Source organism: Salmo salar, chromosome ssa01 (assembly GCF_905237065.1).
Source record: "Salmo salar chromosome ssa01, Ssal_v3.1, whole genome shotgun sequence".
NCBI classification, from domain to species: Eukaryota; Metazoa; Chordata; class Actinopteri; order Salmoniformes; family Salmonidae; genus Salmo; species Salmo salar.
The window spans coordinates 2537675-2555713 of NC_059442.1; the positions used below are offsets into that span (position 1 = coordinate 2537675).

The 18039-nt window shown below is 43.9% G+C and overlaps 1 protein-coding gene across 7 annotated transcripts in view; it reads left to right on the forward strand.

The window, feature by feature from the left end:
* Positions 1–12114: 12114 nt before the first annotated feature.
* Positions 12115–18039, forward strand: part of LOC106602449 (protein Jade-1) — a 65851-nt gene continuing 59926 nt past the window's right edge. The window contains exons 1-2 of one of the 7 annotated variants that reach the window (XM_045705232.1): positions 12115–12235; positions 14939–15019. In XM_045705232.1, the coding sequence (XP_045561188.1) occupies positions 14968–15019 (52 nt within the window). In that variant the 5' untranslated portion in view covers positions 12115–12235; positions 14939–14967. Of the gene's footprint in view, positions 12236–13008; positions 13508–13546; positions 13844–13885; positions 14741–14938; positions 15020–18039 lie in introns of those variants that run through there. The other 6 variants (XM_045705120.1, XM_045705172.1, XM_045705200.1 and 3 more) reach the window with 6 other exon arrangements.

The following is an 18039-nucleotide window of genomic DNA, read 5'->3' on the forward strand; positions in this document are numbered from 1 at the left end:
CATTTGTCACGTTGAAAAACAAACACAATGAGTAACGGCTATATACAGGAAGTACCAGAGTCGATGTGCCAGGGGGTACGAGGTAATAACATGGCTTTATACAGGAAGTACCAGAGTCGATGTGCCAGGGGGTACGAGGTAATCCGTACATAGACAGTAGGTAGGGGTAAAGTGACTAGGCAACAGGATAGATAAAACAGCAGCAGTGTATGTGTTTGAGTCAAAAGAGTTAGTGAAAAAAGGGTAAATGCGGGTAGCGATTGGTTAACTATTGAACAATTTATCAGTCTTATGGCTTGGAGGTAGAAGCTGTTCAGGGTCCTGTTGGTTTCATGCTTGGTGCATCGGTATCGCTTGCTGTGTGGTAGCAGAGAGAACAGCCTGGCTTTTAGGCACTTTCCTCTGACACCACCTGGTATAGAGGTCCTGGATGGCAGGGAGCTGGGCCCCAGTGATGTACTGGGCCTTCCTCTGACACCGCCTGGTATAGAGGTCCTGGATGGCAGGGAGCTGGGCCCTGTGATGTACTGGGCAGTACGCACTACCCTCTGTAGCACCTTACAGTCGGATGCCAAGTAGTTACTGTACCAAGCGGAGATGCAGCCAGTCAAGATGCTCTCAGTGGTGCAGCTATAGAACATTCTGAGGATCTGAGGGCCCAAATCTTATCAGTCTCCTGAGGGGGAAGATGCGTTGTAGGGACTTCTTCATGACTGTGTTGGTGTGTTTGGACCATGATAATTCCCTTGTGATGTGGACAACTAAGAACGTGAAGTTGTCGACCCGCTACAGCCCTGTCAATGTGGATGGGGGCGTGTCCGGCCCTCCGTGGACTGCAGGACACAATCAGCTCCATTGTCTTGCTCACATTGAGGGACAGGTTGTTGTCCTGGCACCTCACTGCCAGGTCTCTGACCTCCTCCCTATAGGCTGTCTCATCATCTTCAGTGATCAGGTCTACCACCGTTAGGTCATCAGCAAACTTAATGATGGTGTTGGAGTCGTGCTTGGCCACGCAGTCGTGAGTGAACAGGGAGTACAGGAAGGGACTAAGCACACACCCCTGAGGGCCCCCGTGTTGAGGATCAGCGTGGCGGATGTGTTGTTACCTACCCTCACCACCTGGGGGCGGCCCCTCAGGAAGTCCAGGATCCAGTTGCAGAGGGAGGTGTTTAGTCCCAGGATCCTTAGCTTAGTGATGAGCTTTGAGGGCACTATGGTGTTGAACGCTGCGCTGTAGTCAATGAACAGCATTCTCATGTAGGTGTTCTGTGGATCTGTTCGGGCAGTATGCAAATTGGAGTGGGTCCAGGATGTCTGGGATGATAGTGTTGATGTGAGCCATGACCAGCCTTTCAAAGCATTTCATGGCTACAGATGTGAGTACTACGGGGCGATAGTCATTTAGACAGATTACCTTGGCGTTATTGGGCACAGGGACTATGGTAGTGTCCTTGAAACATGTAGGCATTAGAGACTGGGTCAGGGAGAGGTTGAAAATGTCATTGAAGACACTTGCCAGCTGGTTAGCGTATGCTCCAAGTACGCGTCCTGGTGATCCGTCTGGCCCTGCGGCCTTGTGAATGTTAACCTGTTTAAAGCTCTTACTTTGGTTATGGAGAGCGAGATCACCCAGTTATCCAACAGCTGTTGCTCTCATGCATGGTTCAGTGTTGCTTGCCTCGAAGCGAGCATAGAAGGAATTTTGCTCATCTGGTAGGCTCGCGTCACTGGGCAGCTCCCGATTGGGTTTCCCTTTATAATCCGTGATAGTTTGCAAGCCCTGCCACATCCAATGAGCGTCAGAGCTGGCGTAGTAGGATTCGATCTTAGTCCTGTTTTGACTGTTTGATGGCTCGTCGGAGGTCGTAGCGGGATTTCTTATAAGCGTCCGGATTAGTGTCCCGCTCCTTGAAAGCGGCAGCTCTAGCCGTTAGCTCAGTTTGGATGTTACCTGTTATCCAAGGCTTCTGGTTGGGATATGTATAGTACGTACAGTCACTGTGGGGACGACGTCCTCGATGCACTTATTGATAAAGCCAGTGACTGATGTGGTGTACTCCTCATTGCCATCGGACGAGTCCCGAAACATATTCCAATCTGTGCTAGCCAGACATTCCTGTAGCTTAGCATCCGCTTCATTGGACCACTTCCGTATTGAGCGAGTCACTGTTACTTCCTGTTTGAGTTTTTGCTTGTAAACAGGAATTAGGAGGACAGCCTTATGGTTAGATTTGCCATATGGAGGGCGAAGGAGAGCTTTGTATGCGTCGCTATGTGTGAAGTAAAGGTGATCTAAAAATGTTTTGCCTCTAGTTGCACAGGTGACATGGTGGTATAAATGAGGTAAAACGGATTTCAGTTTTCCTTCATTAAAATCAGCGGCCACTAGGAAAGCTGCGAAAATTGTGTGGATAAAGGCATGACACAATCTCTATTTAGGCTAGTTACATTAACAGTAAACGCTGTAAACAAAAGGCAAATGGACTGGAAACAGCTCATGAGTACAGCAACACGTTGTCATATGGCACAATACACTTCTGTGGAATCAAATTCAACCCACCTAATAATTTAAGCAATGCCAGCCTACCACAAACACATTTCCAATAAGTACAGTTCCATTTCCAACCAGGAAGACCAACAGGCTACCAGAGTATTCCAGCCACTCTTGTCTTCTAGGCTAACCTGGGCTGGCTCCTCTGTTTCAAGATTGTTAGGTAACAGTCAGAGGTGAAGGGGGCTGTGGAGCCATTATCCTGGCAGAGCTTGTGGAAGGGTGGGTAGGCCATCATGGCTGCTGGGCTTGGCGGCGTTATCGGTGGTTTGCTGCGGCTGCTCTCCTCCTTTTGGCTTTGTTTGGGTACTTTGGCGATTTCTGATATCCATCTTGGCAGTGGCAGATTAGCTGGTTTGAGCTAGCTAAATAGGCTAAGGCTAATAACGTTTTTTTTTTTTTTTTTACAGCTAGCTAAGAAGCTAACTAAACTCGGTAGTGGTGGGGCAGAGTTGAGTGAAGCAGCTTCAATGGTAAACTTGACTCCACCCTTATAAATGAAACTCAGATATTACAGACGGAGGAGTATCACGCCATTCACTTAGCCTACCACAGATGAGAAGCGTTTTCCTCCTGCTTTCTATGGAAACCCAAAGGAGTCATACTGTACCTAACCACACCAGTGGCTTTCCATAGCCCTCGTACACACACCGCGGCACACTCTGTCCATTGTGCTGACACAGCGCAGCGGAGATATAGATTTTGTGCCAACTTGTCACTCAATATTTTTAACTTTTTTGCAATTCTACATGACCAAAAGTATGTAGACACCTGCTTGTCGAACATCTCGTTCCTAAATCATGGGCATTAATATGGAGTTGGTCCCCCCTTTGCTGCTATAACAGCCTCCACTCTTCTGGGAAAGGTTTCCACTAGATGTTGGAACATTGCTGCTATAACAGCCTCCACTCTTCAGGGAAGGCTTTCCACTAGATGTTGGAACATTGCTGTTATAACAGCCTCCACTCTTCTGGGAAGGCTTTCCACTAGATGTTGGAACATTGCTGCAGGGACTTGCCTCCATTCAGCCACAAGTGCATTAGTGAGGTCGGGCACTGATGTTGGGCGATTAGGCCTGGCTCGCAGTCGGCGTTCCAATTCATCCAAAAGGTGTTTGATGGGGTTGAGATCAGGGCTCTGCAGGCAAGTCAATTTCTTCCACACCGATCTCGACAAACCATTTCGCTCTACTCGCTTTAGCACTCTGCCGTCCTGTTCTGTGAACTTGTGTGGCCTACGACTTCACGGCTGCGCCGTTGTTGCTTCTAGACTTTTCCACATCACAATAACAGCACTTACAGTTGACCGGGGCAGCTCTAGCAGGGCAGAAATTTGAGTTCTTCAGTAAGGCCATTATACTGCCAATGTTTGTCTATGGAGATTGCATGGCTATGTGCTCGATTTATACACCTGTCAGGGGCTGAAATAGCCAAATACACAAACTTGAAAGTGTGTCCCCATACTCACCCGTGTGGCTCAGTTGGTAGAGCATGGTGTTTGCAACGCCAGGGTTGTGGGTTCGATTCCCACGGGGGACCAGTACGGGGGAAAAAAATGTATGAAATGCATGCATTCACTACTGTAAGTAAAGGTGAGAGGTTAGCATGTCTTGGGGGTATGATATAAAATGCTAAGCTCCACTGTTATTGTAATGGTGAGAGGTTAGCATGTCTTGGGGGTATGATATAAAATGCTAACCTCCCCTGTTATTGTAATGGTGAGAGGTTAGCATGTCTTGGGGGTATGATATAAAATGCTAAGCTCCACTGTTATTGTAATGGTGAGAGGTTAGCATGTCTTGGGGGTATGATATAAAATGCTAACCTCCCCTGTTATTGTAATGGTGAGAGGTTAGCATGTCTTGGGGGTATGATATAAAATGCTAACCTCCCCTGTTATTGTAATGGTGAGAGGTTAGCATGTCTTGGGGGTATGATATAAAATGCTAACCTCCCCTGTTATTGTAATGGTGAGAGGTTAGCATGTCTTGGGGGGTATGAAATAAAATGCTAACCTCCCCTGTTATTGTAATGGTGAGAGGTTAGCATGTCTTGGGGGTATGATATAAAATGCTAACCTCCCCTGTTATTGTAATGGTGAGAGGTTAGCATGTCTTGGGGGGTATGATATAAAATGCTAACCTCCCCTGTTATTGTAATGGTGAGAGGTTAGCATGTCTTGGGGTATGATATAAAATGCTAACCTCCCCTGTTATTGTAATGGTGAGAGGTTAGCATGTCTTGGGGGTATGATATAAAATGCTAACCTCCCATGTTATTGTAATGGTGAGAGGTTAGCATGTCTTGGGGGGTATGATATAAAATGCTAACCTCCCCTGTTATTGTAATGGTGAGAGTTTAGCATGTCTTGGGGGTTATGATATAAAATGCTAACCTCCCCTGTTATTGTAATGGTGAGAGGTTAGCATGTCTTGGGGGTTATGATATAAAATGCTAACCTCCCCTGTTATTGTAATGGTGAGAGGTTAGCATGTCTTGGGGGTATGATATAAAATGCTAACCTCCCCTGTTATTGTAATGGTGAGAGGTTAGCATGTCTTGGGGGTATGATATAAAATGCTAACCTCCCCTGTTATTGTAATGGTGAGAGGTTAGCATGTCTTGGGGGTATGATATAAATGCTAACCTCCCCTGTTATTGTAATGGTGAGAGGTTAGCATGTCTTGGGGGTATGATATAAAATGCTAACCTCCCCTGTTATTGTAATGGTGAGAGGTTAGCATGTCTTGGGGGTATGATATAAAATGCTAACCTCCCCTGTTATTGTAATGGTGAGAGGTTAGCATGTCTTGGGCGGTATGATATAAAATGCTAACCTCCCCTGTTATTGTAATGGTGAGAGGTTAGCATGTCTTTTGGGTATGATATAAAATGCTAACCTCCCCTGTTATTGTAATGGTGAGAGGTTAGCATGTCTTGGGGGTATGATATAAAATGCTAACCTCCCCTGTTATTGTAATGGTGAGAGGTTAGCATGTCTTTACTGAAGACTTATCTCTTCAGTAGGTCCTATGATTAAGTATAGTCTGGCCCAGGAGTGTGAAGGTGAACGGAAAGGCTGGAGCAACGAACCGCCCTTGCTGTCTCTGCCTTGCCGGTTCCCCTCTTTCCACTGGGATTCTCTGCCTCTAACCCTATTACAGGGGCTGAGTCACTGGCTTACTGGTGTTCTTCCATGCCGTCCATGGGAGGGGTGCGTCACTTGAGTGGGTTGAGTCACTGATGTGGTCTTCCTGTCTGGGTTGGCGCCCCCCCTTGGGTTGTGCCATGGCGGAGATCGTTGTGGGCTACACTCGGCCTTGTCTTAGGACGGTAAGTTGGTGGTTGGAGACATCCCTCTAGTGGTGTGGGGGCTGTGCTTTGGCAAAGTGGGTGGGGTTATATCCTGCCTGTTTGGCCCTGTCCGGGGGTATCATCGGATGGGGCCACAGTGTCTTCTGATCCCTCCTGTCTCAGCCTCCAGTATTTATGCTGCAGTAGTTTATGTGTCGGGGGGCTAGGGTCAGTCTGTTACATCTGGAGTATATCTCTTGTCTTATCCGGTGTCCTGTGTGAATTTAAATATGCTCTCTCTAATTCTCTCTTTCTGTCTTTCTCTCGGAGGACCTGAGCCCTAGGACCATGCCTCAGGACTACCTGGTATGATGACTCCTTGCTGTCCCCAGTCCACCTGGCCGTGCTGCTGCTCCAGTTTCAACTGTTCTGCCTGCGGCTATGGAACCCTGACCTGTTCACCGGACGTGCTTGTTGCACCCTCGACAACTACTATGATTATTATTATTTGACCATGCTGGTCATTTATGAACATTTTAACATCTTGACCATGTTCTGTTATAATATCCACCCTGCACAGCCAGAAGAGGACTGGCCACCCCTCATAGCCTGGTTCCTCTCTAGGTTTCTTCCTAGGTTTTTGGCCTTTCTAGGGAGTTTTTCCTAGGGAGTTTTTCCTAGCCACTGTGCTTCTTTCACATGCATTGCTTGCTGTTTGGGGTTTTAGGCTGGGTTTCTGTACAGCACTTTGAGATATCAGCTGATGTACGAAGGGCTATGTAAATAAATTTGATTTGATTTGATTTGATCTTGGGGGGCATGATATAAAATGCTAAACTCCCCTGTTATTGTAATGGTGAGAGGTTAGCATGTCTTGGGGGGTATGATATAAAATGCTAACCTCCCCTGTTATTGTAATGGTGAGAGGTTAGCATGTCTTGGGGGGTATGATATAAAATGCTAACCTCCCCTGTTATTGTAATGGTGAGAGGTTAGCATGTCTTGGGGGTATGATATAAAATGCTAACCTCCCCTGTTATTGTAATGGTGAGAGGTTAGCATGTCTTGGGAGTATGATATAAAATGTTAACCTCCCCTGTTATTGTAATGGTGAGAGGTTAGCATGTCTTGGGGAGTATGATATAAAATGCTAACCTCCGCTGTTATTGTAATGGTGAGAGGTTAGCATGTCTTGGGGGGTATGATATAAAATGCTAACCTCCCCTGTTATTGTAATGGTGAGAGGTTAGCATGTCTTGGGGGGTATGATATAAAATGCTAACGTCCCCTGTTATTGTAATTGTGAGAGGTTAGCATGTCTGGGGGTATGATATAAAATGCTAACCTCCCCTGTTATTGTAATGGTGAGAGGTTAGCATGTCTTGGGGGTATGATATAAAATGCTAACCTCCCCTGTTATTGTAATGGTGAGAGGTTAGCATGTCTTGGGGGTATGATATAAAATGCTAACCTCCCCTGTTATTGTAATGGTGAGAGGTTAGCATGTCTTGGGGGTATGATATAAAATGCTAACCTCCCCTGTTATTGTAATGGTGAGAGGTTAGCATGTCTTGGGGGTATGATATAAAATGCTAACCTCCCCTGTTATTGTAATGGTGAGAGGTTAGCATGTCTTGGGGGGTATGATATAAAATGCTAACCTCCCCTGTTATTGTAATGGTGAGAGGTTAGCATGTCTTTTGGGTATGATATAAAATGCTAACCTCCCCTGTTATTGTAATGGTGAGAGGTTAGCATGTCTTGGGGGTATGATATAAAATGCTAACCTCCCCTGTTATTGTAATTGTGAGAGGTTAGCATGTCTGGGGGTATGATATAAAATGCTAACCTCCCCTGTTATTGTAATGGTGAGAGGTTAGCATGTCTTGGGGGTATGATATAAAACGCTAACCTCCCCTGTTATTGTAATGGTGAGAGGTTAGCATGTCTTGGGGGTATGATATAAAATGCTAACCTCCACTGTTATTGTAATGGTGAGAGGTTAGCATGTCTTGGGGTTATGATATAAAATGCTAACCTCCCCTGTTATTGTAATGGTCAGAGGTTAGCATGTCTTGGGGGTATGATATAAAATGCTAACCTCCCCTGTTATTGTAATGGTGAGAGGTTAGCATGACTTGGGGGGTATGATATAAAATGCTAACCTCCCCTGTTATTGTAATGGTGAGAGGTTAGCATGTCTTTTGGGTATGATATAAAATGCTAACCTCCCCTGTTATTGTAATTGTGAGAGTTTAGCATGTCTTGGGGGTATGATATAAAATGCTAACCTCCCCTGTTATTGTAATGGTGAGAGGTTAGCATGTCTTTTGGGTATGATATAAAATGCTAACCTCCCCTGTTATTGTAATGGTGAGAGGTTAGCATGTCTTTACTGAAGACTTATCTCTTCAGTAGGTCCTATGATTAAGTATAGTCTGGCCCAGGAGTGTGAAGGTGAACGGAAAGGCTGGAGCAACGAACCGCCCTTGCTGTCCCTGCCTTGCCAGTTCCCCTCTTTCCACTGGGATTCTCTGCCTCTAACCCTTTTACAGGGGCTGAGTCACTGGCTTACTGGTGTTCTTCCATGCCGTCCATGGGAGGGGTGCGTCACTTGAGTGGGTTGAGTCACTGATGTGGTCTCACTGTCTGGGTTGGCGCCCCCCCTTGGGTTGTGCCATGGCGGAGATTGTTGTGGGCTATACTCGGCCTTGTCTTAGGACGGTAAGTTGGTGGTTGGAGACATCCCTCTAGTGGTGTGGGGGCTGTGCTTTGGCAAAGTGGGTGGGGTTATATCCTGCCTGTTTGGCCCTGTCCAGGGGTATCATCGGATGGGGCCACAGTGTCTTCTGATCCCTCCTGTCTCAGCCTCCAGTATTTATGCTGCAGTAGTTTATGTGTCGGGGGGCTAGGGTCAGTCTGTTACATCTGGAGTATTTCTCTTGTCTTATCCGGTGTCCTGTGTGAATTTAAATATGCTCTCTCTAATTCTCTCTTTCTGTCTTTCTCTCGGAGGACCTGAGCCCTAGGACCATGCCTCAGTCCTACCTGGTATGATGACTCCTTGCTGTCCCCAGTCCACCTGGCTGTGCTGCTGCTCCAGTTTCAACTGTTCTGCCTGCGGCTATGGAACCCTGACCTGTTCACCGGACGTGCTTGTTCCACCCTCGACAACTACTATGATTATTAGACCATGCTGGTCATTTATGAACATTTTAACATCTTGACCATGTTCTGTTATAATATCCACCCTGCACAGCCAGAAGAGGACTGGCCACCCCTCATAGCCTGGTTCCTCTCTAGGTTTCTTCCTAGGTTTTTGGCCCTTCTAGGGAGTTTTTCCTAGGGAGTTTTTCCTAGCCACCGTGCTTCTTTCACATACATTGCTTGCTGTTTGGGGTTTTAGGCTGGGTTTCTGTACAGCACTTTGAGACATCAGCTGATGTACGAAGGGCTATGTAAATACATTTGATTTGATTTGATCTTGGGGGGTATGATATAAAATGCTTAACTCCCCTGTTATTGTAATGGTGAGAGGTTAGCATGTCTTGGGGGGTATGATATAAAATGCTAACCTCCCCTGTTATTGTAATGGTGAGAGGTTAGCATGTCTTGGGGGGTATGATATAAAATGCTAACCTCCCCTGTTATTGTAATGGTGAGAGGTTAGCATGTCTTGGGGGGTATGAAATAAAATGCTAACCTCCCCTGTTATTGTAATGGTGAGAGGTTAGCATGTCTTGGGGGTTATGATATAAAATGCTAATCTCCCCTGTTATTGTAATGGTGAGAGGTTAGCATGTCTTGGGGGTATGATATAAAATGCTAACCTCCCGTTATTGTAATGGTGAGAGGTTAGCATGTCTTGGGGGGTATGATATAAAATGCTATCCTCCCCTGTTATTGTAATGGTGAGAGGTTAGCATGTCTTGGGGGTATGATATAAAATGCTAACCTCCCCTGTTATTGTAATGGTGAGAGGATAGCATGTCTTGGGGGTATGATATAAAATGCTAACCTCCCCTGTTATTGTAATGGTGAGAGGTTAGCATGTCTTGGGGGTATGATATAAAATGCTAAACTCCCCTGTTATTGTAATGGTGAGAGGTTAGCATGTCTTGGGGGTATGATATAAAATGCTAACCTCCCCTGTTATTGTAATGGTGAGAGGTTAGCATGTCTTGGGGGTATGATATAAAATGCTAACCTCCCCTGTTATTGTGATGGTGAGAGGTTAGCATGTCTTGGGGGGTATGATATAAAATGCTAACCTCCCCTGTTATTGTAATGGTGAGAGGTTAGCATGTCTTGGGGGTTATGATATAAAATGCTAATCTCCCCTGTTATTGTAATGGTGAGAGGTTAGCATGTCTTGGAGGTACGATATAAAATGCTAACCTCCCCTGTTATTGTAATGGTGAGAGGTTAGCATGTCTTGGGGGGTATGATATAAAATGCTATCCTCCCCTGTTATTGTAATGGTGAGAGGTTAGCATGTCTTGGGGGTATGATATAAAATGCTAACCTCCCCTGTTATTGTAATGGTGAGAGGTTAGCATGTCTTGGGGGTATGATATAAAATGCTAACCTCCCCTGTTATTGTAATGGTGAGAGGTTAGCATGTCTAACCTCTCACATGGAAACCCATTTCATGAAGCTCCCGACGAACAGTTCTTGTGCTGACGTTGCTTCCAGAGGCAGTTTGGAACTCGCTAGTGAGTGTTGCAACAGAGGACAGATGATTTTTACGCGCTTCAGCGGTCTCTTTCTGTGACCTTGTGTGGCCTTCCACTTCGCGGCAGAGCCGTTGTTGCTCCTAGACATTTCCACTTCACAATAACAGCACTTACAGTCGACCGGGGCAGCTCTAGCAGGGCAGAAATTTGACGAACTGACTTGTTAGAAAGGTGGCATCCTATGACGCTGCCATGTTGAATGTCACTGAGCTCTTCAGTAAGGCCGATGAGGTTTAACGGCGGTTGGCATTCAATAAATGTTGCATTACCAACCACCTACTAGACTGGAGTATAACTCCCTTTTGCTTTGCTTGAAAATAAAAATCAACAAATACCCTACACTCTAATACTAAAAACCCAGCACCCTACTACACTATTTAAATACCCTACCATCTAACCCTACACTCATTACCAACCCACCCCCTACTACACTATTTAAATACCCTACCATCTACCATCTACCCCTACACTCATTACCAACCCACCCCTACTACACTATTTAAATACCCTACCATCTACCCCTACACTCATTACCAACCCACCCCCTACTACACTATTTAAATACCCTACCATCTACCCCTACACTCATTACCATCTACCACCCTACTACACTATTTAAATACCCTACCATCTAACCCTACACTCATTACCAACCCACCCCCCTACTACACTATTTGAATACCCTACCATCTACCATCTAACCCTACACTCATTACCAACTACCACCCTACTACACTATTTAAATACCCTACCATCTACCATCTAACCCTACACTCATTACCAACTACCACCCTACTACACTATTTAAATACCCTACCATCTAACCCTACACTCACTACCATCTACCACCCTACTCCACTATTTAAATACACTTTTCCCAGCGCATACTTCACCCTTTAACACCTGACACGGGCTTCCTACATATGCATCCTTACCCAACAAACGCATTCCAACAAGAAGCGATTCATTATCATTCATACAAGTTTCCTCCACTCCAATTTTAGACCATTCCCTTTTTGTTGCAGTTTTCGCTACTACTGTTGTCCATTCAGAACATTTGTCTTCACCAACTTTGTTCGATGCACTGCTTGATTTTGAACTCCGCATTCACTTCCGCCATCTTTTTCCTGAACCAGAACCGTAGTCCTCACATGTGCGCCCCAATAGGAATTCATAGGTATAACCAATCAAACTCAGATCAGACATCAATAGAGGACACAGATCGTATAATCAACATTTAGATAAATGAATAGAATATGACTTACTGGTACACATTATGATTCTGTATAATTTCGTTATTATTAAGGCACTTTCAATAATATCTCACTACTAGGCTCATGCCATGAACATGCATACCCATCTCGAAACAACTCTGATATTGTTTTTTTTCTCAAAGTTGCCGTGTGACGTGCCCTACTCATATCAGTACACTCGTAACAACTTAATTAAGCATGACGAAACTTATATTCGATCAAATAAACCTTATGTAGCAAATAAGCCATTCATTTTTTTTTGTGTTGTTGACCAAATTCTACACTCTCATTGACCTCCATACAAAAACTCATTGCTTGTTGGGTGAACCAATGCCACCTTCTGGAGGGGAGACAGATTTTTCACCGAGTTGGGCCTCTCTCTTCATTTTCCTCTCTGATGTGAGTAGATTGTTGTTTTTAAGGTTATCTTGGACGCAGTCTCCAGTTCTTATTATACCGTAGTGGTTCCCATATGTCTGAAAGCAGCATTTAGGGCGGAGAGACAAGTATCTTGTCAGTATATCCGTAATTCTTTGGTAACATCGTATAGATGTAGGCCATTGGCTGCCTTCATCACAAGGGGTAGGTACGGGAGTTCTGATTGGTTCCAAGTTTAGCAGTTTGCAAATATGCCTGGGCAGTGTTTGAAATATTTTGTTTTTACTGACAAACTGCAAGAATTGAATGTGCAACAAATTTTACAGTATTCAGGAATATTTTATTGTCAGATACAAAAACTAATCTCCTCCCTCGGCGTAGATCGATCAACTTCACTGTTTACGGCGTTGGTCCACCACCGAAACGAGCAGTATAATGCCGCACTACACAACTGGGAACTCTGATTTGGGACTTCGGTGCGTTCAAAACAACTGGAAACTCGAAGAAGAGAAAAAACAAACTCCGACTGGGAAAAATCCGAGTTCCCAGTTGTCTTTATAGCGCCATAATTCCCTTTATTTTTTAAAATTGTTTTATACATTTTGTCGTTACAATGCTGCGCCAATACTGAGGTCGTCACTAGTTACCACAGCAACAAAGCCATAAACCCCGCCTATTTAAAAAAAAAAAAGTATTTTAAAAATGTTGAGATTTTGAAAGCTAACCCAAACCACACTGCTAACCTTAAATGAACACTGAAAAAAATAATCATTTTTGATTTCAGGAATTTTTATGGATATATATTGTGGCTGTGGTAACTAGTGACAACCCAATAGCTGATGACTGGTCATTTGTCAACGATCAAGGCGCACAAACTCAAACCCCATTGGATGAGAAAGACAGAAGTCCCTCCGCTCTGACCGTTTCCTCCAATGGGGTTTTGAGAAAAGGACGCGAGGGGAATGTGATTGAGGAAAGGCCAATGTACAGGTTTGCGGTCCAAAAATAAATCGACCTATGGTTTATTCGGTTGACGGTTGTAAACGAGGAGTATTTGTCGATTGTGAACCTTTTTTTCCAGGCGGGTTTTAGGTCACCTTTTTCCGATTAATCACGCAAAAAAACGCGTTGGCCCGATGAAAGTGCCCCATCTTGCGACAACAGGCAGTAGTTGAGTATACCCTCCAAATCCACCATACGCCACTGTTTGTGTTTGAGGAATGCGGGGTGAGTGGTACTCTCTCCTACACCAGCTGTATTTAGACACCACCGCATCGGCCAGACGTGCTGTAGGTATTGTCCCCTATTTTTTTTTTGTAAATTATTTTTTTCTTCTCGTTTTTAACAAAAAATAATCTTCCTCTGGGTTTTTTAAAACAGGAATTTCTCATGTAAACTTATGTTTTTCACCCCATGTGAACGTTGTGCTACCATATTTCCCAGCCCGTTAGCACTGAGTTTGCCGCTAGTTACTACGTCATTTAAAATGGCGCCAAGATTAAAGTTCAGAGGGCCACTGAATCTGTCATAATGCTCCGTAATAAACATACATTATATTCACTCGCATGCAGAGTGGTGGCACAATACCGTGTGGGCAAGCGCTGCTTGTACATCTCAGCCACATTCGTTGTAAGGGAACTTTAGCATTAGCTAGGCTAGATGGCTAACTAAAGCAGATAGCTACTAGCTAGCTTAGCTAGTTAACTAGCTATCGTGTTTACTAGTTAAAGGGGGTGCGACGAGCAAGTCTCTGCCAAGTTCGCACGTCGGGCAGGCTATCTTTCAGTGACAAACATGTTGTCTTATTTACTTGTTCGTATAGCTACTCAACTAGCTGCGAATGCTTGTTTGTTTTACACGTTGTCGCAGGTCATACATGGTTGTGCTTGCTTCAACATGAGGTAGCAGATTCGTAAAGTTTTTTGTTGTTGTTGTTGAGTCTGTGTCCTGCCTTAGCTATTTGTTTGCATATTGAGGTGGTTTATTATAGCTAAACACATTCTAACCTTGTTCATCATGTGCGTTCAAGATAACTGGGAACTCGCAAAATACGAGGTCAAATCATGACGTCAGTGCTCTAGAAAGATGACCGCTCCAAAACCATTAATCCCATTTTGAGGAGGTTTATTCCGAGTTCCCAGTTGTTTGGAACGTGGCTTCGGTCATCATGGGCTCACCGTTTTTATATATTTTTATTTTATTTATTCAAAATACAGATCAACAATTTTACATCATACAAAACAACGCAGGTATTAACGAGAAAATACTGAAACAAACAAAAATAAGATAAACAACTCTAGTGCAATTGTTGAACGTTCAGACACAGCCGTGAGGTCATTTGTGATGTAGTTAGTGTTTTTTGCTTGATAACTTGTATGGGAATAAACACTGTCAGTAACACAGGTGTGTTTCGCTTGTTGCTAGTTAGTTAGGAGGCTTGAAACAAATGCACGAAGAGTGACGAGCACTTCTGTGTGATGTTTCTGTGGAAGGCAGTGGAGGAGGTGACCATCTTATAACTGACCAGTAACGTTAATATTTTTGTTTCTTCATAATTGCAAACAAATTATTTACCATTATCTGTCAACTCTGTCCAATAACTCTTCATTGATCATCAGTCAGTCTGATGACAGCCATGTGTAGTGTCTGGTGACAGAGTTCTGTACATGGAGGCAAAGGAATCTGTCTGTACTTTGCAGTTAGTTATGAATCTTCTCTTTTCAGATTACACCTTGACCTCGCCAAGACAGACCATGAAGAGAAGTCGGCATCCAAGCAGCAGCGAAGAAGACTCTGATAATGGAAGTAAGCATTCTCTCTAGTCTAGAATAATGCTATGTTCAAAACAACTGGGAACTCTGACAAATACAAGGTCAAATCATGACGTCGTTGATTTTCAGGTCGGGAAAGTCTGAGCTCTAGAAAAAGGCCAGAGTTGGAATACCGAGTTGGATGACCGTTCAAATCGATTTTTCCCAGTTGGAGCTAGTTTTTTTTCCAGAGTTCCCAGTTGTTTTGAACGCACTGAAGTCGGAAGTCAGAGATTACCGAGTTCCCAGTTGATTTGAACACGGCATAACACTAACCTCTACCCTAGACTAACCCCAGGGCTTGACATTAGGGTTAGGGTCACTTGTCCAAAAATTCAAATTGTGTAATGCAAGGAACCACTTTATGAAATGCATTGCTGTATTATTTTTTTTCCCCATAGAGAATCCGACAGAGTAGAATACACTCTGCCTATTGGCTTCTTTGCACATTCAAGCCTGTTTCAAAATACCCTTGGTAGCCTAAGATATTGCTACATTGCAATTACAAAAAAAGTTAAATAGCAATGAGGCTGATGCAACAGATCAGACCGCTTAGCTTAAAATGTTGATCAAGTTTTATTTCTTCATATTATAAGCTCAGCACTGACTGTAGGCTACGTGCAAATGTTTCTGAAACGCAATGAGCGGGAAACGGCATGCTCAAATCAAATGTATTTATATAGCCCTTCTTACATCAGCTGATATCTCAAAGTGCTGTACAGAAACAAACAATAATAATCATAGTAGTTGTCGAATGCACAAGTGGTTTTAAATGTCAGAGATGCAAATGTATGTTAGAAATGAAGAAACGGGGGGGATCTGAAGATGCATCAACTACCCTGGGTTGTTAGTATGGCTAGGATTGGGTCTTTGGCTGCTGGACGATAACATCATGTTGTTTTGATAACCAATCCAACATGGTTTCATGGCATACGAAGTGTTTATAAAATAATCCCCTCAACGTTTCTAAGATCGTATTTTTAAAGGCTACTTTGAAACATGCTTCATGAAATGACATGACACTTTCAGATTTTAAACAATTACATTTATGGTTTATAAATAGTTTCAAAATGCTGACTGCATCTGCTCAGATTCCAGATGGGGGATGGGCGGTGCTTAACTGGCACTGTGATCTGAACCGCGCCTCGAGTATGTCAACAAAATCAAACCTTTATATGTTAATTCTTTCATCATATTTGTCAAACATGACTGTGTGCTGCTATAGCCCCTTGCTTTAGCTACTGTCATGGAGTTCGCTAAATATTTTCATCGAGAAGCTGATAAAACACACAGGTGCAAGATCAAGGTGACTTACAAAGGTGAGGACTAAGAGCAAGAGAGGGAGTGTGGTGACGTAGTGTCCACAACTAAAGAATCATTATGGAATCTGAAAAGACACGTATCCCGACAGCATGATGGCGTACTAAGTAGGTCCACATGCTAACAGAAAGGATTGAGGTGGGTAGCTAGCTGAGTGTGTCATTGTAGCAAGGTATTTCTGAACAAAACAATCAGATTTCCTTCTATTAGCCTATTAGCATAGATATCATTGATTTTTGTCCTAATAGGCCAGACATATTACCTCTTTCAAGGAAGTTTCCATTTTTATCTGGTTATTTTGCCTAAAAACCCTTTTAGGCCTACCTAATTTAAAAATAATATATTTTTAAATCTGCATCCCTGCCCAGACTGGCATGAATGAAGGGTGTTTAGCACCCCCATCGCATGAAGCCACAGACTCTGGCCGAACTCTCTGTTTCTAAAAATGAATTCAAAGGCACGGAGGCTAAAAAGGCATTTTTCATTTGCATTTCATTCTAAGTAAGTCACAGCCTATTTGTTGGAATTTATAGACTATAATGATTCAATAGAACGAAATGTTGTTTTAAATGCGGAGCTTTAATATTCCTGCCAGTCTAGTGTGTCACACGCAATTGCTTTACTTATTTGTAGGCTATAGCTTTGAAATAACTGAAATAATAGGCTAGTAATATAGCCTAAATAATTCACTCCCTGTCTGGCTCTTGACCTATTCAGTGTTTATACGACAGGTATTTGAAATGATGAGCGGTTTTTACAGTCACCTTTCCATGTTTATGAAAATACTTTTCATTTAAATCATATGGTTTGGTTTCAATACTTCAAAACCAAATGGTAGGTCCAGGCAAAAATAGGTTGGTGTTGGTGAAATGGTCATTTTAATGGTCAGAATTTGGAGCGGCAATTTCTTATTCTTCCTGTGAGCGAGGAGCGTTTTTAGCGAAGTGGTTGGAAATGATGGAGCACGACCGATGAGCGGGATTTACGACCACTCAACATACTTGGCTCTGATCCAATGCTGATTGGAGTAATTATTTGATATTGTGATAAACATTTTTTGTTGTTGCTTATCCCGGACAAGTGTTAATGTCGAGCTCCATCTAACCTCTTTCCCCCAGACTAACCCTAACCTCTTTCCCCCAGACTAACCCTAACCTCTTTCCCCCAGACTAACCCTAACCTCTTTCCCCCAGACTAACCCTAACCTCTTTCCCCCAGACTAACCCTAACCTCTTTCCCCCAGACTAACCCTAACCTCTTTCCCCCAGACTAACCCTAACCTCTTTCCCCCAGACTAACCCTAACCTCTTTCCCCAGACTAACCCTAACCTCTTTCCCCCAGACTAACCCTAACCTCTTTCCCCCAGACTAACCCTAACCTCTTTCCCCCAGACTAACCCTAACCTCTTTCCCCCAGACTAACCCTAACCTCTTTCCCCCAGACTAACCCTAACCTCTTTCCCCCAGACTAACCCTAACCTCTTTCCCCCAGACTAACCCTAACCTCTTTCCCCCAGACTAACCCTAACCTCTTTCCCCCAGACTAACCCTAACCTCTTTCCCCCAGACTAACCCTAACCTCTTTCCCCCAGACTAACCCTAACCTCTTTCCCCCAGACTAACCCTAACCTCTTTCCCCCAGACTAACCCTAACCTCTTTCCCCCAGACTAACCCTAACCTCTTTCCCCCAGACT